The sequence below is a fragment of the Podarcis raffonei genome, chromosome 2 (assembly GCF_027172205.1).
Source record: "Podarcis raffonei isolate rPodRaf1 chromosome 2, rPodRaf1.pri, whole genome shotgun sequence".
NCBI classification, from domain to species: Eukaryota; Metazoa; Chordata; class Lepidosauria; order Squamata; family Lacertidae; genus Podarcis; species Podarcis raffonei.
Window position 1 is genome coordinate 69,891,420 of NC_070603.1, and position 27,159 is coordinate 69,918,578.

At 43.9% G+C, this 27,159-nt stretch overlaps 1 protein-coding gene across 2 annotated transcripts in view; it reads right to left on the reverse strand.

Annotated features, from left to right (window-relative positions):
* Positions 1–1,528: 1,528 nt before the first annotated feature.
* The window catches only part of GRK6 (G protein-coupled receptor kinase 6), a 31,932-nt gene continuing 6,301 nt past the window's right edge, over positions 1,529–27,159 (reverse strand). Inside the window, exons 2-16 of one of the 2 annotated variants that reach the window (XM_053377263.1) lie at positions 24,950–25,045; positions 19,227–19,339; positions 18,863–18,940; positions 17,769–17,869; positions 15,928–16,020; positions 15,300–15,363; positions 14,605–14,745; positions 13,255–13,445; positions 12,797–12,834; positions 12,582–12,671; positions 10,689–10,897; positions 9,041–9,178; positions 8,790–8,927; positions 8,434–8,568; positions 1,529–6,080 (exon numbers count right to left, since the gene is read on the reverse strand). In XM_053377263.1, the coding sequence (XP_053233238.1) occupies positions 6,030–6,080; positions 8,434–8,568; positions 8,790–8,927; positions 9,041–9,178; positions 10,689–10,897; positions 12,582–12,671; positions 12,797–12,834; positions 13,255–13,445; positions 14,605–14,745; positions 15,300–15,363; positions 15,928–16,020; positions 17,769–17,869; positions 18,863–18,940; positions 19,227–19,339; positions 24,950–25,045 (1,676 nt within the window). In that variant the 3' untranslated portion in view covers positions 1,529–6,029. The other variant, XM_053377265.1, reaches the window with a different exon arrangement.

Consider the following 27,159-nt stretch of genomic DNA (forward strand, 5'->3'; position numbering starts at 1 on the left):
GCTAAGAAATCAAAGCTCAGCTCAAAGACAGACTGGTTGTGAGTAATTGATCTGACATTGATTAGATGCTTACCCTATTAAAGGTCAGCTCAGGCTTGCAAGAGTAAGCTTGCTGCCTGCTGTACTTTGATACTGGCACAAACAGGGCAGTTACAATTTAGCCACCATGATACATGCCATAATAATCTCTGGATTAGGTTACTGAAATGTGTTCTACATAGGGCTGCCTCTGAAAAGTTTTCACGAGTGCAAACTGTGACTGTTCCCAATAGCTGTTGTCAGCAGAGAGAAGGCTGCATATATTTTGTAATATTTGCCCTGGGTGTCTGTGTCTTCTGGTTCAAGTCCCAAATCAAAGGGTCTGGGTCCCATAGTAGTTGAAGGAATCCCTGATCTTAAATATGCATCCCTCTTGTCTCTTTAACTATTCAAATCTCCAGAGATACCGTCTTTCTTAGGAAGGCCTTTGAGCCATAGAAACAAATGGCACACTCTTTTAAAACCAGCTTGATTTGGGTTTTCTAATTTGCATATTCCAGAGTATATCCTTTTATATTTTTACTGTTTAAGTATTTTATGTGAATCTGAGACGTTCAGAAGCCTCTGGGTTAAGTGCTTCACAAGCAGCAGGGATGCTTTCTTCTATCCATACTATTTATTGAATTTTAAGGCTTTAGGGTTTTAGGGAAAGTTAAGCCAGCCCTAATTTTAATGTTGTTGTTTAGTCGTTTAGTCGTGTCCGACTCTTCGTGACCCCATGGACCAGAGCACGCCACAACAATAAATCGATACTCTATCAAACTTACTCCATTCAGTGCCTTAAAAAGAGGGGAAGGTAAAAAAAAATTACTAGGCTATCCCCTCAATAGTAGCCTGTCATTTCCCACCTCCCCACCACAATTTTCTGAATAGTGTACACTGCTCTTCTCCAGCACATCTGTTGTTTAAAAGATGAGGGAAGGCCAGCAACAAGTTATTCCTCCACATGCACTATGACTTCCCTTCCTGGCCCACTGCCAATAGCAAAACTACTTCCACCCAGCCATTTTTCATAGGAAATGCAATAGTGTGCTTACTGAAGAGGGCCAGGGCTCATGAAGTCCTACAAGGCTAAATATTTGGGAGGGGGCAGGGGGTAGTGCAGATGCCAACTTGCGCTGGAATGGCAACACTGTGTAAAACTGTTCTAATGTGTTCTACAGGCTTCAGCAACGCCAAACACATTCAGTGCTATCTTTAATCTACAGCTTCTAAAATATGTGTAGTCGCATAAAATGTAGCAGTTGAACTCTTGTGCATTTCCCACATACATATCTGTGAAGTTATATCTTACAGATGAAGGAAAGATATCAGACCCCCTGATAACAGCTACATCTCAGTTAAGATGGCATATACACTAGAAAACCCTGGAGGTGATGCGTTTCTACAACAAATACTGTGGGATGAAAGTTGAAATAGTACATTTTGAGCCGTATTCAGAAATCATGTTTCTGAGTGCTATTGCAGTTATGAATGGGGCACACAACAGTAATTTTGAAGGAGGTCCTTTTATTCCTGGATTTCCATTGGGTGAGGGGAGACGGAGACACCCCTCTAAAAAAACAATCAATTCCAGAAACACTCTTGCCTAGGCAACGACAGTAGATAGTAGCATGTCCAATTTCCAACTCTTTCAGTGGGCGTATCTCCAGCATATACATTTTATAATATCACAATTTTATATCTTTCATACATAAGTTCACTGCCGCTATGGAAAGACAAATCAGACAGGAGTTAGGCTAGAGAAGAATTGGTAACAGACTGTAGCACAGACCCGTTAAGACAGAAGAGAAACAAGCAAAGGTACAAACTTAAAATTTAACAGGGATGGGGTGAAAGAAAGAGTCAAGGCAGAAGCCTATCCTCAAGAGGCAGGGAGAATGGAGAACAGACCCAGGCCAACAAGTCAGACCAGGGTTTTGGCAGACACAAAGGACAATTCTGAAGTGCTCATAGAACTGAGCTCAGATGCTCCTGACCTTAGAAGTATATTGCTACAGCCATAGTTTTGAATTTGAAGCCAGAATAAAAGGAGGAACACTCAGTTCTTACACATAAAACTGAGGTGAAAGTCACCTAATGAGTCCCATAAGCATAAGTCCTGCATGAGGGTTCTGGTTTGCATAACAGGGCTTTCCCCTCTGCCCTACTCCCATGCTCCTCAAAATTGGCTTGGGAGTTGGGAGAACCCCCACAGCAGCACTGGTGTGCAGGACAAGAGGTGGAATTGTTCTGTGTCACAAGCTACAATACTTGCACTGATGAGACATTCACCATAGTGCAACCCTGAATTCTACCCTAGGCCTTGATTTAGCCTGCAATCTTCACCCTACTTACCTGGGAATAAGCTCCATTAAATAGGACTTACTTCTGAGTAGACATGATTAGAATTGCACTGCTAATCAAGCAAGCTTTTAAAATATGGGGGGGGGCAAGATTCCTAATTAGTTAGAGAGGCTGCCAACAAGGGAAGATCTGTTTCTAATTGGTATGCTGGAAGTCCCAGGCCCATTATCTAGCAGGTCTCATGAAAAACAACTGAGTAGCAGGTGCTGGGAATTTCAGGGACACCTTTCTCTGCCTGAGAACCTAAGAAAGTCACTAGCCAATCAGAGTAGACAATACTGGTCTAGATGGACCATAATCTGACCTGATGCAAGGTAACTTCCTAACAGGCACCTACCACCATACAGATAATTGGGAGACAATTAACTCCTTCTTCTAGATTTGATGAAGAAAAGATACTTGAAACTTACATTTCTTTCTCTCCACTACTTCAATTCAAAAACCAGAACACAAAACTTGCCACTGTGTTTTAACACCAATAACTACACTTAAATATATATTTATAATACTGATGGAACATGAAGTCTTATTTCTTTTTTAAGAAAGGGGTGTGTTTTTTTGTTAAGGAGGGAATATTCTATATTCCCAAATTTGATTAAATGTAAAATATTAAGATGACATTTTCTACTGGCAATAAGTAGATGATTTTATTAAATCATATAATCTTACACCTAAGGGAAACTGTCCTTTTTATTAGTCTTTTGCATTATGTACCTATAACAAGTCTTAGGGATGTCACGCTTAAACATTACTAAAAGGACTCAAGTTTAATGACAGAACTACAGGTTTCCCTGTCAATTGTGAACAGCGCACAGGAGTTTAAAAAACATGGATTCCCTGCAGTAACATCTGGAACTGGGACTGACATCCATATTTATTGCACTGAAACCTGCCCATGTTCTATTTACAGTTGCAGTCCACTTTCCATTTTTAAACTCTGCCTTTCAGGTTGCGTCTACAAATGTACATCAGCTTTAAGATACTATGTGGGATGAAGTGACTAATGATATTCTCAGACAAATTTTCAGATGATCAGAAATATTTTTCAAAAGTATTTGAAAGAGGCAGAATAAAATCAAAAGATAGGGAAGACAGGGAAAAGACACAATGAAGAAGTAAGTCTGTAAATAAAATATCACGTTCAACTGGAGTTTCTAAGGAAAGGAATGAGAAAGGCTCACTGAATTGCTAGCTGGATGTTAACTGACAGGCTGCAAGAGGCACGTGAGAGTGTGTAGAGCAGGCAAGGATGGAAGGCAGTAACAAAAGATCTATTTGCCACACAGAAAACAATGAAGAGAAGCTGCTCTTTTCTAATTCAGGGACATGCTGACTGATGCTCCACATTCAGGAGCATCAGAATGAAACTGCCCAGCACCTGGCAATGTGTTCACTACATCCACTTCTGTACCACAGCAATGAATCATCAGGACATACAGTTAGCAAACAAGTTCAAAATAGTTCCAATATTATCAAGAACAGTGCAACACTAGCATGAGATACCATAGGTGAACTAGCAGATGAGGTTAACTGCCCAGGAGCAAGGCAGATCACACACACACACACACACACACACACACACACACACACACACACACACCACTCACCCACAATCTCCAAGTTAGAAATAACTGCTGGGAGACTGAAGAAGTGCACACTAGATATAGAATAAGGGGAATTATTTGAGATTGGAAATCTTTAGTCCAGGCAATAAATAGGTCTACTTATCAGAGCTTCATGAAGGCACAAATGCAGCTCTGTGGGTGCCTTGGGCTCCCAGCCATGGAAGACTGTAGAAGAGATTCCTATGGAGAAAGATGACTAGGACTTTCAGCCTAGTTACACCAGACAGAAAACATCTACACTTGAATCTCCTAATGTTTTCTGAGCTCTTCACCAAAAGAGCCAAGCTTTACCTGGACAAAGCTGCTATTTTTCTACTCTAAGGCTAACAAGCAGCTTTGAGGTGCGATGTGATTAGGAAAATTGTGCACGGGAAAAGGGTGAACCCTACACTTTCAATGCTGCTGTTCCAAATTCAGAGAACTAGCACCTGCTTTACATTAAAAATGAAGACACCAGGAGGTTTTATTAGAAACCTCTCACTTTTCAAGAAGTTTAACCCTTTGAAAAAAGTGCAGAGGGCTCAAGATTCTAGGCTTGAATCCATGCATGCTCCCACATTGGCACAGTTGGCAGGTGAACTCTTTAGAAAACATTACTAGGACAAACAACAGAATCACATCATTTCTTGGGGGAGAAAAATAGGGCACAGTGGTCCAGAAAATAAAATAAATAAAAATACAGACTCAACTTTTATAGGTTCCCAAGGTAAATGACAAACCCTCCCCAGCTTTCCTTGTCAACTCATACTGGCCTTATTGGAGTTTCAAGAAAGAAATTAAAGCTAGAAACCAGTATGCTGCCACCAGCTTCCATTTAACTTGTGTGATCACAGCTTTATGTGCTTGGCCAAAGAAAAGGGGGCAGCAGGGATAAATGTCAGAAGGTGGTGGAGAGGAAACATTGGCAATCCCACCAACCATTGCACCCACCCTGGGAGATTGTTTGGAGGTGCGGGGAGAGTCTGTAGCAACCTTGGGAGAGTGTGCAGCCTTCAGATAGAATGTAGAGGTGGTTGGAGAGTGCTGGGACATGCCTTTTACTGTTTTTAAAGGGTTGTTTTGATTATACATTATTTTGGCTTTATGCAATATCCCTGGAATGAAACCCCTGTGTAAGTTGAGAGTCAACTGTAATGCTACTCTAGTGTTTGAAAACTTCCTTACTTCAATTAAGCCATGTTAAAAACAAACCAACCAAAAACCCACAGCCTGTCATCTCAGAAAAACCTGCAGGTATTATCTTGACATGTCTACAAGCCTTAGCATCTCTCCATCACTCTCATTGTGCATTATGGGAACAAGGCAAGTCATCTGGGGGAAGTCCGGGACACGCACAGGTTATCCCAATTGTGTCCCTGCAGACTAGATATGCCAGTGGAGGCTGCTCTTGCATTGCAGCTGCCATTCCTGAGCTTCTCCTTCTACCCATTTTCACCAGCAGAACAGATTGGTGAATATTCCACAGGGAACATTAAAAGGATCCATTGCTTGGGGAACAGAGCTGCTTACTTGTTTCTTAGAAGTTACTGGTGCACAGTGTTCACGAGGGTGAAGCAAGGACGCTGGGGTAAGGAAGAGAGAGAGATACAGAAGGACCTCCATCCCCAACAATTAAAAATGTACATATGCTATATACATACATTCATAGATATAATCAATATAAATATATAAAACAAACTCCAGCAGGTGAGCAGATGGGAGGCCAAAGGCCAGGATCAGGGCCAGCCCTGGAATGTTTCACTAGTTCCTGCCATCATCTCTCCGCTATGGAAAAGGTGTGGCAGGATGATCCCTCGGCAGTACACTGAAGACCTTTGCAGAGGTGTCTACTTTCCCCCGTCCTGGAGCATTTCCTCTGTAGGGTGGAGTCTGCTGCCACCCTGAAACGATGATCCCACACTCATACAGCTAGCATGTGCGCTGGGTTGTAAGCCAAGCCCGTGCTAAGCCAGTACCATCTCTTTTGTTGAGTCAGCTCGCTGCTTGGCCAGGCTCATAGAAATAATAGGCTGGCGGGACCTATAGGCGAGTGGGTTCCTCTTCACTTTCACTGCAGTTCCCACAACAGTCCTGGAGAATGAAGGGAGGAGGAGGCGGCAGGAGGAGGAGGGAAGGGTGGGGAAAAGCCAGGGGAAAAGGGAGAGCACACAGCAAGCACAGAGTGAGTACAGTTATTATTCAACACGCAGACATGCCACAGGATTCTATTCCCAGTTCCCACAGAAAAAGAAACCCCTGCTTAGAAAAGAACTTTGGGGCTCAGCACCAAAACCAAATCTGCTGGTGGAGCTGCTTGCAGTCAGTGCTCTCTGGCAGCCAACCTGCAGGACTAGAGAGGGAGAGAGAGAATATCATGCTGGACCTCCTACCACACTCCCTTATTCACAACCAGACTGTGCCTTTTCCATACCCTTTCAATGCCTATTTATGGGCTGTGAGGAATCTAATTGTACTTGGCCATGGCCAAGTACAGAAGCAGGAACGGAAATTATTCTATGTTAGTGAGCCCAGGACAACAGTGGGGTCTTACGTAGGCCTAGTAAAACCACAGCAGGAAACAGATAAACACAGAAAGATGAACCATTACTTCAATGGAACTGCAATAAGATAGGAGCATGGCCTAACTGTAGAAAGAGGACATGTCTAGAACATCAGCAAGCTCTCAAAAAGTGTGCGGGGTTCTTGGGTACATGAGGGAGAGAGAGAAAAACTTCCATTCTTAATAGCAAGGCCACATAAAGAAGGCATGGGAGCTGGAGAAAAGGGATGTTTAAATAATAATCCAGCTGCTTCCATGGTAAGGGAACAAGGGAAGACATTCATGATGCTTTGCAGGAAGCAGGATTAGTGGCTTGAAGAACTATTAATGAACAAACAGCATATTTTGGAGAGGGGGGAGAGGGGGAAGGAGAGGGAGGCACTGAAGAGGTAGAGTCCTCATCCCCTCGTCTTGTCATGTCCGCCAGGGGAGTTTGGGGCACCAGGTAGTCATTTTCCTGAGCAGAGCAGCAGAGAAGAGGTTGCTCACCTCTGGAAAGAGAAAACATGCTGTGAGAGCCCGGCCAGAAATAGCCATGCCCTCTCCTAAGGCCTCTCCCGGTCTACAGGGATAACTACCACCAAACTGAGCAGCCAGAGCAAGACCCAGAGGAACTGCCAAGGTGAGGGATACTGGAAAATGATGAGCCCACAGAAAGGAGGGAAGATGCCAATTCAAATGGGCTCTCATTCACACAACACACCACAATAAGTGGTGTGTTCGCTCCTAGCACTGGGAGCGAACACTTTTTTCTAAGCAAAAAGCACCGCAAACACATGTGCTGTGCAAGAAGCTATATTTCTAAATCATGAAGACATAAGGGGGTTGAGGGACTAGTTTCTGAGAAGAACAAATGACACTTTATCAAGTGTTTCTCTCCCACAGCTGTCTTAGAAGTTTTGGGATGGGAAACAGCCAGGCTGGACTGGCCATGACAAGAGGCATTTGGGTACATGGGGGACTACATTGCTTGTCTAAAGCCAAGAATTATTAGACTATGCTTTCAGCCACCCACAAATCCATGTTAAGTATCACACATACAAAGCTAGGGCCTCTTGGGTACCAAACCCCAAGACGTCCTTCCGGTTATTCAGAAAGAAAGTTGCTCTGGAAGTGGGAAGTCACATCTGGATAGTTTATGGAGCTGACGTTAGTAAACTGAACTAGCTGAGCTCAAGTGCCACTACAGCAGCTGGCCTGCTAATGGGTCTGAGGTGTATAGATGAGGTGTATAGATACAGAAAGATCAGTGGTGCTAGGACTGGCATACAACATGGTACCACTTGAGGAAAGTTGCTACCCTCTCCTCTCACACCTTCACCCCTCCTCCACCACCTCTTTCCTTTTCTCTCTCTTTTAATGTTTTGCTGGTGCTAATGCAGCAGCAGCAGCATGCCTCCACCTCCTCTCTGCCTCAGGAAAACAAGGAGGTCCTTCCTTAGAGCAAGATATACTGAGAGAGGTGGCATAGGAAAGCCCCTATACCACTGCTGCGCTTAAACTTTTAAATAATGTTAAAAGACCACCCCAGGAAAGTGGCAGTGGTGCAGGCACTCTCCTGGGTTGCTCAGAGGAAGGACTCCCCTACCCTTCCTAAATGCAAGGCAGAGGAGGGAGACGCCGAGCAGGCTGCCACCATGTAAGGAACAGCAAAACATGGGAAGCCTGGGAAGTGGGGGCAGAGAAAGAAGGGCAGATGAAGCAAGCAGGAGGCACTCATTTACTGCCCCATTATCAGACAATGCTTCCTGATAAAATTCCTTCATTTTGCCCCATGGATTGGCCAGCCCTGTGCAGTGCAAAAAGAGGGCAGAGAGCATTCCAGAACTGGTTTCTGATCCCCATGTCAAAACAAACCTGCTTCCCACATTTCAGGCAAGTTACCTGTCTGCTGAAGAGACGTTGGAGGAGACCCTTTTTGGGCTGGATGGGTTGCTGTCCCTTCCAGTCCAGATCAGGCGGTATGGCTCCATCTGAACCAAAAACATTCAGCTCTTTGAAACACTCTGTGTCTATCATCTAGGGGAGAATAAAAAGATGACGAGCTCACTATTGGTCTTCCCTTCTCAGGTCCTCATTGACAGGGTGTCTCCATGACACTTGTCCCAAATTAGCTACTTATACAATACCTCAGCCAGTCAGTTATGGAACAGCTTTGCACCCCACCCCCAAGTGCAGATGACTCAGCGTGTCTTCCCATCAGAAGCAGAAATTCTCCTGAAGAGTAGAAGAGCACCTACCTCATTCTGCCAGGGAATAGGGACGCTTCCTGTTGCAAACTTATGGTAGAAGTCATGGTCGGTGGGCTCCAGCTCTACCCCCTTGACTGTAGAGAATTGTTCAATGTCCAATACATCCTTGCAATAAATAGCCTGGGGCTAAGAAGAATGCAGAAAAAGGAGCGCAATGTAAGGGCTATTCTCCTACACCTGAACACAACCAACAGATGGTACGAGGAAGGCGCTGCTACACACGTGCATTCTGAACTCACATCGGGTTTGAATGGTGGGTCGAGCATCCCTGCTTCCAACCGCTTGAAATTCAAGTGTTTAAAGAGAGGGTGCTCTTTCACTTCCTGAGCACCAGCACCTCGACATCCCAGCCGTTCCAGTGGGTCTTTACACAGGAGCTGTAACATAGCACAGGGTGTCACACCAAAGCCTCTGTACTGCCAGAAGGCTTTAGCTACAAAGGCCAACAGACCTAAGCTGAAAATTGCTTAAAATGTTATTTCTGAACAATATTCTGGAACAGAACTTGAACCATTATTGGTAGAATGGGGTTCTTTTCAACTGAACCCGAAACACAGCTTAAGTTACTGGTTATGAATAACTGAATGAAATGGCCTTCTAAATCCCCACATATGACAACTCTAAAGTAAAAAGACATCAAAATAATCTGGGAGGATTTGTTTTAATATTATGCCCTTATTTGCTCAGGGTTCTCAGCCCTTTCAAAGGCAGTAAACAGCAAGAAGGATCCCTGTTGCTTTATTTCTGAGACTTATAACCCGTCTTCCAATAGCCAGTCAGAAATCCCATGGCTTTAAGACAACAATCCACAGAAGTTACAATACAGAATGAATGTATCTTGTACACTGATAGACAAAAGAAGGCCGCTGGAGGGGAAGGGTCTAGTCCAATAGTTGCATTCTAGGGTATCCTGGATAATCACAGGAAGCATGCATTATTTTAAACATCAATCTGCATATTGAAGGACATAAAAGTTTCTTACATGAGCAAGCAACCTCCCTCCCAACCATTGCTTATTCAAGCCTCTTGCAAGATGCAAAAATTCTTAGCTATGTAAAGTGAGTTATAGTGTGGAGGAAAGAAGTAAATAAGGCTTGCTAATTCTTCCAAACATCTGAGACTGTTATGTATGCAACAAGATTGATGACTGGGACACAGCACTCACATGATTTCATACCCGACCTTTAGTTCTTCTACCAATCTTTTTACATTTACTCAAAAACGAGAAGGGATTTTTGAAACTATTGATGTGTATTTAATGGGTAACTGACACTTCAGAGACCTCCTGCTTGAATGAAACCCTCTGCACTGGTTATGATTGAGGTTTCCTTCAATTGCTTAAGCTCCAATAAGCTAACTGAGAGAATAAATTAACAGGATGGGACAAGGAAAAGCTTAAAATATTAAACTGCTTGATGCCAGGTAGGTAGGTAATCTAGGAAGGGATCTAGATTCATGTCACAGTTGCAGCTAGGCCATACTGCACCATACCCTACTCTTATTGAAAATACAAATGTTCCAGGAGCCAGGTTGAAGAGGAATGAAGAACTAGTGAGTACAGATGAGATGATGTTTTCTGAGTCTGACACTAAACTGCTACCAAGCTACAACTGCCCTGAAGAGAAGTATTTTTACAATTTTTGTTCATTTCACAAAGGTTCACTGCCTTGATTTCCTGGCTGCACCTGGCTCTGGAGAAGTCATACACACAAAATGAGATCTAGTAGCAAAACAAAAGTTATGGTGTACTGCACTACTCTGAAGTTAGTTTCCAGTGAGCAGGTACAGCTTTCTCAACGGACCCAGAGCCCACTTAGAAGTGGGCAGGCAGCCCTTTTAAATGCTAAAAGGAGGGTAACTAGCTTAAGGATGAGACAATATATGTACCATGGAACAGAGAGAACGGGAAGCAGGTGAGAACTTCTCAGAGTACTCTTCCTGCACATCCTTCACCAGGCGTTCTACTTCTTCGCGCTTAATCTTCTTCCTGCGCTGCTGAAATGGAGACTGGCCCTCAATCATCTCATATAGCAAGCATCCTAAGGCCCACCAGTCAGGGCTGAATGTGTACCGCTCATTCTTCACAACTTCAGGAGCTGCAAAAGTAAGAACCATTTGAACAGGCCTGTGGATATTCTTCAAATGCATGGTGCTGAGTGTTAAGGGAAAGTTTGTAGCTCGAACACGATTTACACACAACAGGTCCCAGATTCAGATCCTAGTAACTCCAAGTACAGCTGGAAAACTCTAACTCTAGTGAGCCACTGCCCGTCAACATAGATAATATTGAGCTAGGTGGACCAACGTTCAGGCAGCTAGCTATGAGCTCAATAGAACTGGTCAGACTTATGCTTGTGTTGCCAAGTGCAATTCCAAATCTCATGTTTAATGTAGTGGCAGTGTAAAGTACAGTACTTGTAACTGCTTTAAGAAGCAGCAGCAGGCAGGAAAGGGAATGCTTAACACAGTCCCCAAGCCAGGGTTCAGTGATGTGCCACAAAGAGGAGCCATCTCATCATATACACCTTTGTAATGTACTTTAGTCTTTGGCAGGATTCACCTAATGATTCCCCATAAGCAGAAGCCCTGTGCAAGGTCTTCCACTGGGTGAAAGTGCCCCCCCCCCCGCAAAAATCCAGAGATGTAGCTATGGCGTGGTGGCGGCAGCTAGCCAGGTTTTTGCCCCAGGTGAAGCCTCCAGAGAGGCACCACTGAGGCTTCCAGTGTGTGTGTGTGTGCGCGCGCACACACACACACACACACACATGCATGTGGGTGCGCCAAACTCGGTCTTTGACCTGGGTGAAATAAAGCCTAGTTTTGTCCCTGCCCAGGCACTCTTCAAACTTGGTGGGAGGAGATGGGAGAACCCCCAGAACAGAGGAGGTTGTTCCATCTGGCAAACTTAAAATGTTGTGCAGATGGAAAGTTCAACAGAGCATGATGTTTAATTCCTCCCTTCATCCTTCCACACTGCCCAACAATGTCTCAAATACTGTCCTTTTCCCCCCTCCAGCCAAACAATGCAAGGAAGAGTCAATGTCTGTAGGACATCTACCAAGATATACCAATTAAGTGAACGTAGGCTAACTGGCACTATACCAATACTGTACTTTAACCACCACCAGGTTTTTGGCTTGCAGTAAGAGGAAAGAATTTGTACAGAACATGGCACCACAAGTCAACAGCAACACTGAACTCTACTTGCTTTGCCAGTTCTACCCAATCCAAAGCATCCTTGTTCTGACACCTCGAAAGGGGTGCCAATTCTTGCACAATTTTGTTATCTAGACTGCTGCTCTTTGGACACCAGGAAAATTTTAGTCCCAAAGCGTACAAAATTACAGCTTTCCAGAAACAATAGGAGCTTGTTTGTTTTATAAGTACTGTAAAAAGAATTAATTCACCTCCATCTACTTTCCTACAAAACTTAGGGCCGAAATGTAATTGAAGAGAAGGAATGCTTAGGATCAAGTAAGGTATTGCCAAAATAGAAGCAGTGAAATGGATTACACAGCAATGAAGACAAATGCACTTTCTGAGTCAAATTTAAAGATTTAACTGATAATTTAACTTCTTAGGAGATTAATATCTTACCAGAATGTCAAACTTAGGGTTTAAGTTTCACTGGATTTCCAACATACTACAATAGCACCCACCACTATTCTGAACTGCAAACTTTGACAAGATATTGCTTTTACCCAGTGTCCTTGGCTGCTGCATTTCATGGTCTCCATGTTGACCCCAGTCAATTCAACAGGGCATTTCTTGCATACTCACCCATGTAGCCAACTGTTCCCACCCGACCTTTTATCGTCTGTCCCTCCGGAACATAAACTGCAAGGCCCAGGTCAGAAATGCGGATGTGACCTTATCAAAGGAAAGTGAGTCATGCAAGTGTGCAGTTTGCAGATTTCCCTCAACCCAGAACAAAATATGATATAAAAACTGCAGGTAGCAGTGAAGCCATAGTGTTTAAACAGACATTTACTCACCATGGTCATCCAACAATATATTTTCTGGCTTCAGGTCCCTGATGGAGGAAAATAGATTGTGTAAGACATAAACCTCAATGGGTTGCTTCTCCAGGACTAGCAGAGGACAAGCACCATAAAACAATATCACAGGAAAATATGAACTATATAGCCATACCTTTCACATATGGGAAATTTGTGAGGCAGGGCCGCTTTCCCAGTACAAATTTCCCCCCCTTCTTTCTTCCACTTGGGCATTAATGAGAGTCTGATATGTTTTGGATTCTCAGCTTGGAAGGAGAATGAAAACCTGTGCTGGTGAGTTCTGGGAAACTAGTCCTGCCTCAGGTTTCCTTGCTAAATTCTGAACAACTGCTTTTACAATATAGTAGCAGTGCTTAAGATACTGCACAAATCCTTGTTAGCATAAAACCCCAGTGTGAACCCCAGCTACACCTGGGAGAAAAGACTGTTCTCACCTGTACACTATCCTCTCATGGTGGAGGTCTTCCAAGCCACAGCAGATTTCAGCAGCGTAGAAAACAGCCCGTGGCTCCTCAAAACCGGCTTCTCCCATGTGGTAAATGTGGAACTTCAGGTCCCCTCCGTTCATGAGAGTCAGGACCAAGCACAAGGCATCTTTTGTTTCATATGCATAGGCCAGACTCACCTACAACACAAGCAAGCCAAGTCAACCACTAGAAAAGCAGAGCAGCCTCGCACAGCATAGCACCTACACACAACTGGCACAATTCTGCACCAGATATACACAACAAAATAGATGCTCAAAGCAAGATGCAGGATAATTTCTGTATCCTGTACAGGAAGAGTTAACTTTGCATGAAGCTTTTTGGGTAAGAGGTGAGGAGGAGCTGAAAAGTATGGAGGGAGCAGGGTTAATAGCGATGGGACTCAACATGATAGTGAGTTGCAGATGGAGAGAACAAAGAATGGCAGAGCTACAACTGATGCCAGGGCACTTTTCAGCCATTGGAGCAGCCTTCCCTGACTCAGCACCCTTCAAATATTTTGGGCTATAATTCCCAGCATTCCTGATTAGCAAAGAGCTGATGGGAGTTGTAGTTGAAAAAATATGGAGGCTACCAGGCTGGGGGGAAATGCACTAAATGAAGCACTATTCCCTTATTACTCTCGTCCCCTTCAGTGAGACAGACAAATCCAGCCAGACCCCAGAGTAATGTACTTTTATTATATCATCACAATCCTTTCATAGACGGGTTTCCCATTGTTTCATGCCATACAATAACAATATTTTGACAGCCCAGCATTATGTGAGCAAAGCCAACTGTGTAGGTTCCTCCCTCCTGATAGTTGCCTGGCTAAAAGAGACAGACAATTGAGTGGGAAAGGCCCACAAAACTGGCCCTGCTCAAATGACCATAATTTTCAAGTGTTGCAGTGGCAGTGTGAGACAAAGCCATGGAAAAGCAGCTATGGCACCTTTGTGGTCATGCATTAAAGCTTAAAAGGGAGAGAAAGTTTTCTGCATAATATTGTATGAAAAAGAATGATTCCCTGTATCTTCCCCACAACATCCCTGGTAAGTGAAGAACCTGCATGAGCTGGTTATTACTAAAGGGATCTCCATACAGCCAGATCCTAGTCTGCAAATGTAGTAATGCAGACTTATGGCCCAGGAATGTAAGTCCAACAGCCTTATGCTTTTCTTGCCATCTGGATAAGATTCCACATATTGCAGTCCTCTCCTGAATTAGTCAAGATTGCTTCACCAGGGTGAGAGAGTCAAAGACATGGCCACGTTCTGTCTCAGCCTCAGTGCAGAAGTAAAGCAGTTCCTATGTACTTACTACAAACCTACTGTTCACTTTCTCCAGTATTTGCTTCTCATTCAAGGCCATGGCTTCCCCCTTCCGCTTTTTTATCCGCTTTTTCTCAAGCTTCTTGCAGGCGTACATCTTCCCAGTGGCCCGCACCTGGCAAGCACACACCTTGAGGGAAGAAAAAAAACAAATAAATGACAATAGGGCAGGTAAATTTTGGAGTATATAAGTTCTGATAAGGGGGTTATTGGATCCCGAAATCATTACTTTCACTTTGAGATACTGAAAGCAAAAGTGATGTGGTACCATAGAGATTAAGTAAATGGTTTATTGCAGCACACCATGAAAGCCCCAACTTTCACTGGAAAAATTGGTTCACAGTCATGTTGCTGTAACAAGAAGGTGACAAACTCAGAGCTCAGAATCAAATCCAAAATGAATGGTTGAAGGACTCAGTCCTATTGAATCACTTCCAAGTCACACCTAGTATTCTCCTGCTTGTGAAGTGCTGGATGTAAAACTTAGGAGCATAAAAGATACTTAACACAGCAGTCAGCAACATGCCACCCAACATTCAGCTAATATTTCTAGATATCAGCATCTTAGGTGACCAAGAGTCCCTTCATATAGGACTCATTCTGTGAGAGAAAAATATGCCATGCTCTATAGATTCTTGAAAGCAGACGTGGGGCTACCTTCTCTGCATTGCTCAGACTACATACCTCTCCAAAGCCTCCCTTTCCTAGTACGCGATACTGGCGGAAAGTGTTCTTGGTCACATGCCGCCTAAGAAGAGAACAGAGGAAATGAGAATGAACTGAAAGTAGTCCACTAAAAACAGTAAAATGGTTATCCTGTTCCCCCATGCACTCAGTGTAAAACTGCTTTTGGGCAGAATCCAACGTGGTGTGAGCAGACTTCTGTCACCCCTCTGGAGCAGATTCTGGGGGCCTGCAAAGGAGAGGAGTCAAGAAAGAGCAGAGGAAAGTGAAGTCTCACTACACAAGCATACATGTTTCACTCACACATGGAAAGTGCTGGATTCAGCCCGTTGTTCTGCAGTTTATGCAAGGCATAGCATACACACAAGCTTGACAAACTAGAATACAGCATGGATTAAGACTACATGGTCAGCAAGTTTCAAGGCTGACAAAATGAAAAGCAAAAACTGATCTTGAAGAGGACTTGTTCTCACTATATGACCAGGAGTCACTGGCTAGCATTTTCTCTTTCACTTTTCAGTGAAAGTATCAAGGGCATGAAATGTGTTCTTTACAATGTGCAAAAGGGTATTAGGTTGAAAAGCAAAGCTACACCTATCTCTGACCCCATAGCAAAGTGGAGGTTTACCTTTCCAGATATTTCCATTGCAGGAAACGGTTGAAGTAGATGCTGTCAAGGTAGTCAGCAAAAGGCGCCACACTAAGGTAGTCATGGATGAGCCTAGAGGAAGGAAGTGGAACCCATCAGAAACAGTGAGGTTTCCCTATGCCACAAAATAAAGAGAACAGAACCTCTGGGAGAAAAAAAAGCTGAAATGAACATCAAGTTTTAAAGCTTGAGACGCTTCAAGGGATTTGGCAAGCTCTTGGATCATAAGGCAAGGAGACTGCCAGAGACAGCAGACATTGAGAAGGCTCAGGCAACATACTACCCAATCTGGAGAGCAATAGGAAGGAATATGATGGTTACTTCCCTTTTCAGAGGCTGCCAGAGAAAGCAGGACTCCAGATCAGAGGCTCTTTGTTCATACACCACAACCACTTAGGTCACTGCCAGAGCTTTTTGCACAGCTGCAGCAGCAAGACCTGGGGCCAGAAATCTGAATTATATGGGCAAATGCAGAAAGATGAAGAGCACAAAGGCAGGGAACTCTAGACAAGGCTCACTTTTAAGAAAATTCCTTTTGATACTGCCACAGCTTCCAAGCACCACCACTACCATCAGTACAAAGTGCCACCACAATGTTATCTGCAATCATCCAAGCCTGGTCTGATATTTGCTGCCAAGGTAGTGAGAGATGTTTTAAAGGTAGGTCTGACTTATTTAAACCCTGCCTTTCTTCCACTGAAATCAAGATGGTATACATATGGCTCTCAGGCAGCCAGTCTTCCATCTAAGTATTGACCAGATAATACCTGCTTGGCTTCAGCAAAGGCTACTGCATCATGTGCCTTCAGACTATGCCCTGGGACTTCTAATGAAAGTACAGTGGTACCTCGCAAGACGAATGCCTCGCAAGACGGAAAACTCGCAAGAAGAAAGAGTTTTCCGTTTTTCGAGGTGCTTCGCCAGACGAATTTCCCTATGGGCTTGCTTCGCAAGAAGAAAGCCCATAGGGAAATCTCTGGGGACCTCTTTTAAAATGCTGGCAGTCGGGAGCAAAGACTTTCGTCCACCGCCGGCCTTCAGAAGAGGTCCTGGACCTCTTCTGAAGGCCAGCGGAGGGCAAAAGTCTTTGCTCCCCCCCGCCTGCCTTCCCGGGACAGTGGAGACTTCTCCGCTGTCCCGGGGTGATCTTAAAATGCTGGCGGGCGGCAGCAAAGCCCTCCTGTCCCCGGAGCTTGTGGGGCGGGAGGTGGGGAGAAGGGCTTTTCTTCCCACCGCCAGCCTTCAGAACAGCCTTCTGAAGGCTGGCGGTGGGAAGAAAAGCCCTTGTCCCCCCCACAGCCTTCAGAAGAGGTCGGGGGACAGACTGTCCCCGGACCTGGTCTGAAGACGGTTTCCATAGGAACGCATTGATTGATTTTCAATGCATTCCTATGGGAAACCGTGCTTCGCAAGACAAAAAACTCGCAAGAAGAAAAAACTCGCGGAACAAATTAATTTCGTCTTGCGAGGTACCACTGTACATTGTTCCCAAGGGAGATAGAAAAGGAGCATCACAGACTGGGGTGACTTCTTTTCCATTCACCATCAAGAGCAGCGTAAGCCATCTAGCAACTCAAATATTAATATTTATTAAGCCTTATAAGCCACCTATACACAACATGGCACCCACTGGCTCTCCTACAGCAGGGAAATAAACAGTACATGAATTCCAAGCAATGAATTCCAAGGCTTGCTGGTGACAACCCACTTACAGATGCAACAGGTTGTATGCAAAGTTAGCCCCTACTAGATAATCAGTGACTACTGTCCTGGGAAATGTGCACATCATGAAACAAATTCCTCCCAATCCCCCCACTCACTTGGTAGATTCCTTAAAGAGCTCTTTACCCGGTTCCTGCTCCAGTCGCTTAGAACACAGATTTACTAGCTCTGAGGGCACTTCAGGTACATGATCCACACCCTGAGGATAGACAGGATCAGACAGGAAAATCAGAGTTCTGTTGTTTTTAATACCTATGAATTTATATCCTGCCCTTCCCATAAATCCCAGCGCAGGCAACAACATTATTAATGCAACCAACAATACAAGAAAACAATGAATAGCGAGAACAGATAATCAGATCCAACAACAATAATTACATATTCATTATTGCAGCAACTAAGTATTCATAAATGTCTGGGGAAACCAGGAAGGCCTGAGTCTGACCCTGGAATGTCAATGAAGTTAGCACTAAGTGCCCTTCATGTAAGAAGCTGTTCCAAATTTGGGGCATCACCATGGTGAAGGTACTACTAATGGACTGGTAGAGTCAAGTTCAGCACCAGGTTTGAAGGAGATCCTGGGCTAGGTGCCTCTGGGTCCCTCCAAAGCACCATCCTGGGGTGACCCCCAATGAGCTTACAGAGTGGCAGGGGTGGACAGCACCAGGGGAAAGTGGCATGGTGTGACTATGGCAGCTGCCCGGCCTTGTTCTTCTCCTTCAACACCAGGCCCTTAAAATTTAAAAAGATTGTAATAATGCCAAGCTTGCTGGGGGGTCAGGTTAGCACTTTGGGGAGGCAGCAGTGCTGGCACAAATAATTGGTTTCTTCCAAGTACCTGGCAGTCAAAGGACAAGTGCTGGACAGATGCCGCCACTACTACCTTTCCTCCCAAATGCCTCTGGCCCCAGACATAGTATTGCTCTATTATGGGGAGAGCCTGTGGGGCATGGCGGATGCTTCTTCTTCTTGGTATTAGCTCTTGGAGTGCCAGGCACTTAAAATTAAACCTGGTGTAAGTCCTAGGAGGTTCTCGGCCCCCCACACCTGCTGGGAGCTAATGCCAGGCCTAGGTACCAATGTTTACTCCCTGTTGGTAATATTTAGGCATATCCTTGACCCAGCTTAGTCTAGGGCAAGTGCAGCTCTCATTAAGGCAACTTTCCCTCTTTTTAGCTAATGCAAATCTCACCTTAGGGGTCAAATACGTCTCAATCAGGAGCTGACCACACTCTTTTAGTTTTTCATCAGGGGTTACTTCATATTCTGCCTATGTAAGAATGAGGATAAGAAAGCAATATTCAATTATTCTACATACCTCTCCCAAGAATAAAAATGCAGAAATGCTGCAAACCAACCACATATTCTTGTATAGTCCAAGAACCACCACCACCTATTCCAGACTCCACTATGAGCAGAATATGAGTACTGTGAAAGTAATGAGGTAAGAATAAAACCACCTCCATACACTCGGATTTGCAATAGGCCACATGCCAGGATCCCTTCCTTCAAAACTTACAGCTAATCAGCTCCCATGCTTACATAGGTGTGCTTACCACAGCATCCAGGAACTTGACGCAGCGCATAAGCTCAAGCCGTGTTTCACAAAACAGTCTGAAAAGCAAACGGCCAATGGGCTGCTTCTCACACAAACTGTGGTAGTCCCGCTCTGGAAAGAAAAGAAAAGAAGCATTAGTCAACGGCTACTAACCCATACCACAATCAGGGAACATTTAAGAGAGGAGGACACTAAATCCATTTTCAAAAGAATTTACTTGATCTGAAGCAACCCCTTTAGCAATCAATAATAATAATAATAATAAATTTTATTTATATCCCGCCCTCCCCAGCCGAAGCCGGGCTCAGAGCAGCTAACAAGATTAGGAGAAGGGTCCATTCCAAGTCCTGAAAGCTATTCAATGGAGCAGATAACCTGTGTGTCTGACTCATTTTAATTCCCAGCCATAAGATCTTCATGTTAAATCTTTATCTTCAAGAATTTAAGTGCTCTCTTGAGTGACTGACATTTCCTTCTGGCCACTGCACAGAACTATTTTTGCAAAGTCACTCAGCTGTTTATCTGAAAGTTTAGGAACCTGCATGGCCACAGCTGAATCATGGAGCAGAGAGTGAATTTCCAAGCAATATATCTGGTAACTCGTATGGCAGGAATGGAGAACTTGTCGCCCTCCTGATGATGTTGGACTCCAAACCCCCATCAGCCACAGCCAGCATGGCCAGTACCAGAAATTATGGAAGTTGTGGCCCAGCAACATCTGGAGAGCCACAGGTTCCCCACAACTATACAAGGGAATATTAAATCTCTTTGAAGCAGGATGAAAACATCCATGGACGCATATCTTCTCTAGCAGGATATCAATAAACCTTTTTTTTCTTTTTCTATGTGACAGAATCACCACAACTCATTGCTCCCTAGGAAGGTGCTGCTGGTATTTTAAATCAAAGTACAGACTATTTAACACTTGTTCAGAAGAGGAGGGGAGATCTTATCAGGCACCAGCTTAAGGCTTGCTTCTTTTCATGTTTTTGCCTTTTGGGGCGTCATAGGTTTGTTCGAGTGGATGAGGGTGTGTCTCCCACCCCCCATTTTGGCTATACTAATAAAGACAGGTCAACTTGTCCACCAGAGGAGTTACTTGGCACAACCACAAGTCAGACATATCAAGTCCCCAAATTTAGGTTAATTTTTCATGGCTTGATGTTATGCTCTCAACCTGAAGTCTATATACCAGAGGTGTTGTTCCCTCTCCTTCACATTGCTGACATAATTGGAGGGAGTAGGGAGAAGAGGAGTGACATTATTTTTGAAATTTACATTTTATTGCTTTCAATTATTCATACAGAAAGACAATGATCAACAATTTTACTCTCTCTTTCTCACCACAGGAGGAACGACATTATTAAATCATGTTAAAAGGATTCCGCTCTCTTCCCCTGATCTGGGCATGTCTTCTAATCTGAAGGGGACAAAGCTAGAGAAGTGACGTCAACAGCAAAGCAACAGGTCAGCCTCCTCAGGGTAACTTAATTCAGCTGTATTAGGTATAACTGAATGATTAGTTCACACAAGATGCAGAGCTATGGCAGAATTAATGAGCAGAGGCTAATAGAAGGCAGCGAGGCCAGAACAGCAATATCATGCGGAGAAGCAGTAGGCAGTCTCCATCTGTAGGCAAGTGCTTTGGGTTTGCAGAATCCTTTAATTATTAATTTCCACAATTCCACAATTATTAAAAACCACAATAGTTATGGAGAGGTAGGTTATGGCTGTGGGGTACAGGCTGACCAGTGTAGCTAATGATCCCTTTCCAGGGTCCCCAATTCTCCTTCTAATCAAGATTCATGCTCAGATCAAGAGGCGTGTGCAGAAATCCAGGAACTTGTAACTTTGCAAGAAAGAAACAGGCCAGCTATGCTTCCATCCCTATGTTGGAGGTGAGGAACCTCAAGCCCAGGTGCCAATACAGCCTACCAAGCGTCTACCCTGCCCTCAAGATTCTCCCCGTGTCATGCCCCTTCCCCATCGCTGCTCCACACCGTCCTGGAGTGCTTTTGCCTGGCTGATTGATGTCTCTGAACTGTGATGATGCTTCTTGCAGTTTATGGGTTTGTTTATCTTCCACAGCTGGCAATATTTTGAATGAACCTGGCAGTACTTTGTAGCTCCACCCATAGGTGTAGCCAGGATTTCGGGGGGGCAGGCCTTTTGTTAGGGGGGCAGAACCTCAGTTAGCTATGTATTTTTATTGATTTTTATTGATGGGGGGCAAGTGCCCCCCCCGGCTATGCCCACAGCCCCACCCACTGTGGTGGAATGAGTTTAATCATCAATTCCCAGGAAGCCGTTCTTCTGTAAATCACCCCACCCCAACTCTCTTACGGAGCATGTTGTAAGTGTTCTCTTCTGTGCAGCAGTTGCTCTAAGGAAGCTGTGGTTTCCTGATGTAAGAATACAGTCGAAGAAAACAAAGCCAATGCAGAAAGTGTGGAGAGGGGGGGGAAGGGGCCATATGCAAACTGCACCATTTCCTTCTCTTGCAGGAAATGAGTGTATTGAATGAAGGAAGGTGAAGGGGTCAGAGCCTGGCAGGATTAGAGGATTCTTCATAGCTCTGTTGGATAATGGACACTTTTTGCAGAAAAATTATTTTCTACCCAGGCCACATAGAGGCAAGAGCTTTGCTCTAGGCAGGCAGCTCTGTGTTAAATCAACCTGGTCCTATGTCTCCATAATGGGAGGGAGGAAAGGAAATTAACACACAAGAAGTATAAAAGAGTAGGGAATCTCAAGTTTCCCCCATTCTTTCAAAGGGAAAGAAAGTCCATAGGCAGGGATGGAGAACCTACCATCCAATTAATATTGTACTTTAACTCCCAGAAGCACAAGTCAGCAACACGAATGGCCAGGGTTGATGGAAACCATAGTTTAATAGCATCTAGAGGGCCACAGACTCCCATGGAATAGGACTTCTTCATACAGTTACTAAGAACAGCCAGTTTTTACAGACACACAAAATACACCAGACAACCAGCAGCTCCCTAGTCAATGTACCATGTCCAAAGTTATTTTGTTCAAACTATGACAGAAGAACGTTCTGGCAAGCTGCAAACTAGACACTATAAGGAGATAGAAGGAGGACAGGGAAATAACAGGGACTTTTCCCAGAGCAAAGATAGTGAAAGAGAAAAATGTTATCCAAACAAAGCCAGGCCAACTGAGTTCAAAGTGGACAAATGGCTAGGCTATAAAGGAAGAATGCGAGTTTCAAGAGTCAGCACTGGAATACTGGCAGAAAACCAGCAGTGATTTTTATCTTCAATCGAACACAAGATAATGAACATTGTAAGGAAATGGAATATTAAAGTGAAACCACTTCACAACTGGGCATTATTGTGGACAACACAAGGAAACCCTGACATGGTCCAGCTTGGATCAACAAGGGGGAGGGGAAGTATACAGGGAGAGAAACTGAAAAGGACATTGAGCTGAAGGGACACATTAAGCTCTTTCAGGGAAAGGACCATAGTGAAGCGGTAAAGCACATGTTTTTCATGCAGGGGGTTCCAGGTTCAATCCCCGATATCTCCAGGCAGAGCTGGGAAAGTGAAACCCCAAAGAGCTGCTAAGTCTGTGTAGTCTAGACAATGCTGAGTTTGACGGGCCAATAGTCTGAATAAGATCCAGAAATCAGTATTCAGAGTCTTATGAATAGTAGCCCAGAAATCCGCATGACCAGGGTGTAAGCAAATCATCAAGTGTTTAATGGAATGAGTTTCTCTCACTCATCTCAGTAACCTTTTATGGTAAACCCATAACCTGATGTTATAAATTTGAAAAGTAACAATGTTACTATTGAATGTTTATTAGAATTAAAGAACATCCTTCTACAAAAAACCCCCACGAAAAACAGTACCACGTAAGACCTATTCAAATTGCCAGTTCTTCTTCAAAGAATCTATAGTGCTAGAAAATAATTTACACCATTATTCCATAATAATAATAATAATAATAATAATAATAATTTATTTATACCCCGCCCATCTGGCTGGGCTTCCAGAAATAATCACCACCAAAAGAAATCCAAATCTAACAGATAAATCTTGATTTAGAGTAGCATTCAAGTCATCTATAAAAGGCCTCTTTTTAAATAATTAATGGTACTGCTGTATCAAGGCACATGATCTTGGGAACAAGAACCACTGTTGTCAACTGCAAGGAAATCTGTACAGCTACCATACACCCGATAGCAAAGAGATTCTAATGCAGCCAGGCTGAGCAAGTCCTGTCAGTAACAAGAAACTCTGTGCAGCATTCTTTTCTGTACCTTGGGCTATTTTCACAATTTTGTCACTCCCAAGAATTCCTTTGTCACCAATAATTTGAAGCCTGCCTGGAGAACATGTGCCTCTCCAACTTCCATTAGCCCTGGTCAGCATGGTCAACAGTCAAAGAGCAGAAACATCTGGAGAGTTGCAAGCGCCCCAGGCTTGATTTGAAGGGATGCTCTACAGAGAAAGTCAACAACTTTCCCCTTGGATAGGTCTGTGGGCTGGCATCCTGATAGTGAAAGAGGCCCCAGCTAGCATTTAAGAAGAAATTGCTTTAACTGCAATTCAGAAACCAAGCTTAAGCTAGAAGACTGCATGATTTCAACTTGCCAGGCAACAGTTCAAGTTTTCCCATACCACATCTAACTGTTCACAGCCTTCTCAATGAGCATTTTTTGTTCACTATAATTAGAGATGAGGAGCTGTATAGTTAATAGGTGGAAGAAAAGAAGCAACCAAGCTCCAACTTGGAGCAGGAATACAGGCTCTAAAGCAGGGGTAGGCAACCTAAGGCCTGGGAGCTGGATGCGTCCCAATCGCCTTCTCAATCTGGCTCACGGACGGTCCGGGAATCAGCATGTTTTTACATGAGTAGAATGTGCCCTTTTATTTAAAATGCATCTCTGGGTTATTTGTGGGGTATAGGAATTTGTTCATTTCCACCCCCAAAATATAGTCCACCCCACCACATGGTCTGAGGGACGGTGGACTGGCCCATGGCTAAAAAAGGTTGCTGACCCTGCTGTAAACTGACATGCAGTTTTCCCCAATACTTCATAAGCACTTCAAAGGGATCAGGGAAGACCTGGCTGGAGTTCCCCAGGAATGATTAAGCCAGTAGAAGTGGGAGAGGAGACTGCTTGGATTTTGACACAGCTGGAATAAAATCACTGGTTCCCAGGGGAATGCAAGTGAAATTAAGGAGAGCAGTAAAGTAGCTGCTTAAAATGAGATCAGGTAAACTTTGCAAGAGGAGAAAGGCATCCCTGAACTTATGAAGATGCCTTGTACCAAGTCTGATGTCCGGTCCATCTAGCCCAATACTGCCTACTCTTGAGTAGCAGCTGCTCTACAACATCTCAAGCAGAGGCAGTTCCCAGTTCAGATACCCAAGACTGCATCTGGGACTTAATGCATATAAAGTATATGCTCTATTACTGAACTAGAACCTCTCACAATGCTGCCAGAGGGTCATGGTGATGCAATACTAAGGCAAAATAATTGCACAGGAGTGTTTGGTAATGACAATGCTACCGCCACAAAATCCTGCATCATCAGGCAATCATATGAACAAGCATAGCTCACAATAGGGTGAATGTATAAGATCTTATGCCAAGTACTCAAGGCTTCTTTGTAACCCAGCCACTTCCACTCCATACACAAGAAAGCAGGGAAGACAGCATTTCCCCAATGCAAGCATGCTCCTTACCCAAAGTATGCCGAAGATCTTCACATTGGCTGATGTGTGGGAACTGTAGCATTTGGCGCCATTTTTTACTCTTGCCTTTTCGGTTTCCTCCTCCACCTGCATGACACAGAATTGGGGGGGGGGGGGGGAATCAGCAGGAAAACCAAGAACAGAAGCTGATCAGTATGTTCATCCTCTGATGTTCTGTTATTAACATTTCAGTCATATCAGAATTCCTTTTAAAGGTGGTCAGGAAACAATTGGCCAAATTTGCTCCAAGACTTTTCTGAGCACTGTCCACATCACCATTTCAGAAAAGTTCAAATATTCAGGTTAAGAACTTGGTTAAGGTCACAGATTGTCTCCCTGTAACTAAACTTCAGTTGGCTGGATATACAATGCACTGAAATATGATAGTTCAGAGTGTCTTGCATACTACAGTTACAGGTACGCATTACAGTCAAGTAACCAAATGCCAAGAAGGAAGATTTTTTTAAAAACTTTATTCCAAAACCGAATTTTTTTTACAAAATTACAAACATCAAATTCAAAATCCATATTCGTTTTGTAACATAAACCTATTACATGATTGACTAAATTAAAATATACCTAATTGCCAAGAAGGAAGAATTTATTGACACAGCCATTCCTAAATTTCAACTTAAGTGCTGAAACTGATTCAAAAGTTAGCCATAAGTTAACCACTTCAGTCTGAAACAGTGCATGAGGATATCTATTGCTTTAGTTCTTTCTTCCAATGAATAAAGGGATAGTTAATTAGCATTTTGAATGAAGGAGGCTAACTGGCACTGCAGATTTTACCATGCTAATAGGAGGTATTAGGGCTAATTGCCCAGGCCTTCTAGCTTGCCTTCAGGCACTATTGTGCATGATAAGATTTAGGGATTGAAAATGCTGCTTGTTCTATACATACCACCTACTTCTATACACACCACATACCATCAGAAGAAAAAGCGAGCCTACAGGGAAGCCACCTCCTTCCCACCCAGCAAGGTCGCCTAATTAGGCCTTTTTAACAGCCCTGAGCAAAGACTTCCAGACTGCATGAGACTACTTAGGTCTCTTTCCCACACTAACAAAACTGAATTGGACAAGCATAGTTCTAAAATCTGCAGAGGCCAAGAAACAGTGACATGCCAGACTACCCATTAACTTCCTAACTGAAGAAAGATTTGAATCTGCATTTGCCACATACAATTCCAGCATCTTACTACAATTACTGCTCATATATGAGCAGGACTGAAGTTTGCTAAGCTGTTCAATCTATACATACCTGTCAGCAGTACAAGACAACTAAAACAAGCCAGCCCTCAGCAACATGGTTAAACTACAGGTTGCCAGCCTGGTTTATTGTGTCCACTTACTGCCACTACAACAGGCTATTCAAATGAGGGTAGGGGAAGTAGCTAGCTGTATATAATATAGTGCCTACTACATCTTGGTACTGTACCAGCCAACACGGGTTACCAGCCAACACGGGTTACGGGTCTAAATGGAATTCCTGATAGCCTAGACTGGGGGGGAGGGGTTGTTTTTCAATGCAACGGACACCTACCTGTGTGGCGAATGGCAGCTATGGTCAGACAAACAACCCTCTCCATCCATCCAAGCAAGCAAGCAAGCAAGCAAGCAAGCAAGCAAGCAAGCGGTATTGTTGCAGTTCAAGGACACAAAAACGCTATAGGAAGATGAAGTGCAAGGCCAGTGAGGGGTGTGACCTGGGGAGGAGGCACTGCATTGGCAAATACCTGAAGGCTAGATAGAGGTCTGAGGGCAACATTTGGCACCTGGGCCTGAGGTTACCCACCCTCAGCCAACTTATTAAATAAAGGCTATATTCACTACAGCTCCATTATAATCAACAGAAACTGGCTGAATGGGAGGAGATAAGCACTTCTAAGAAACATGGCTCCAACATAACATTATTATATGGAAATAATTGCCAGAGTGCTGTCCATTAGGCAAATCATTTAAGACAGAAGGGACAGTGGCTTTGAGACAAGTTCTACTCTAAAATATTTTACATTGGCATCCTGCTGTGGGGAAGATAGGGGCAGAAAGAACACACATGCATGGTCCATAGCAATTCTTGTCTAGGTCCCCTACCCCCCATAAGAAAAGATGCATTGCCTAAAATAAGCTAAGAGTTGTGCCATATTATTGACTGTACAAATCTAGGAAGGAAGTGAATCAAGGCAGTGGGCTGCACA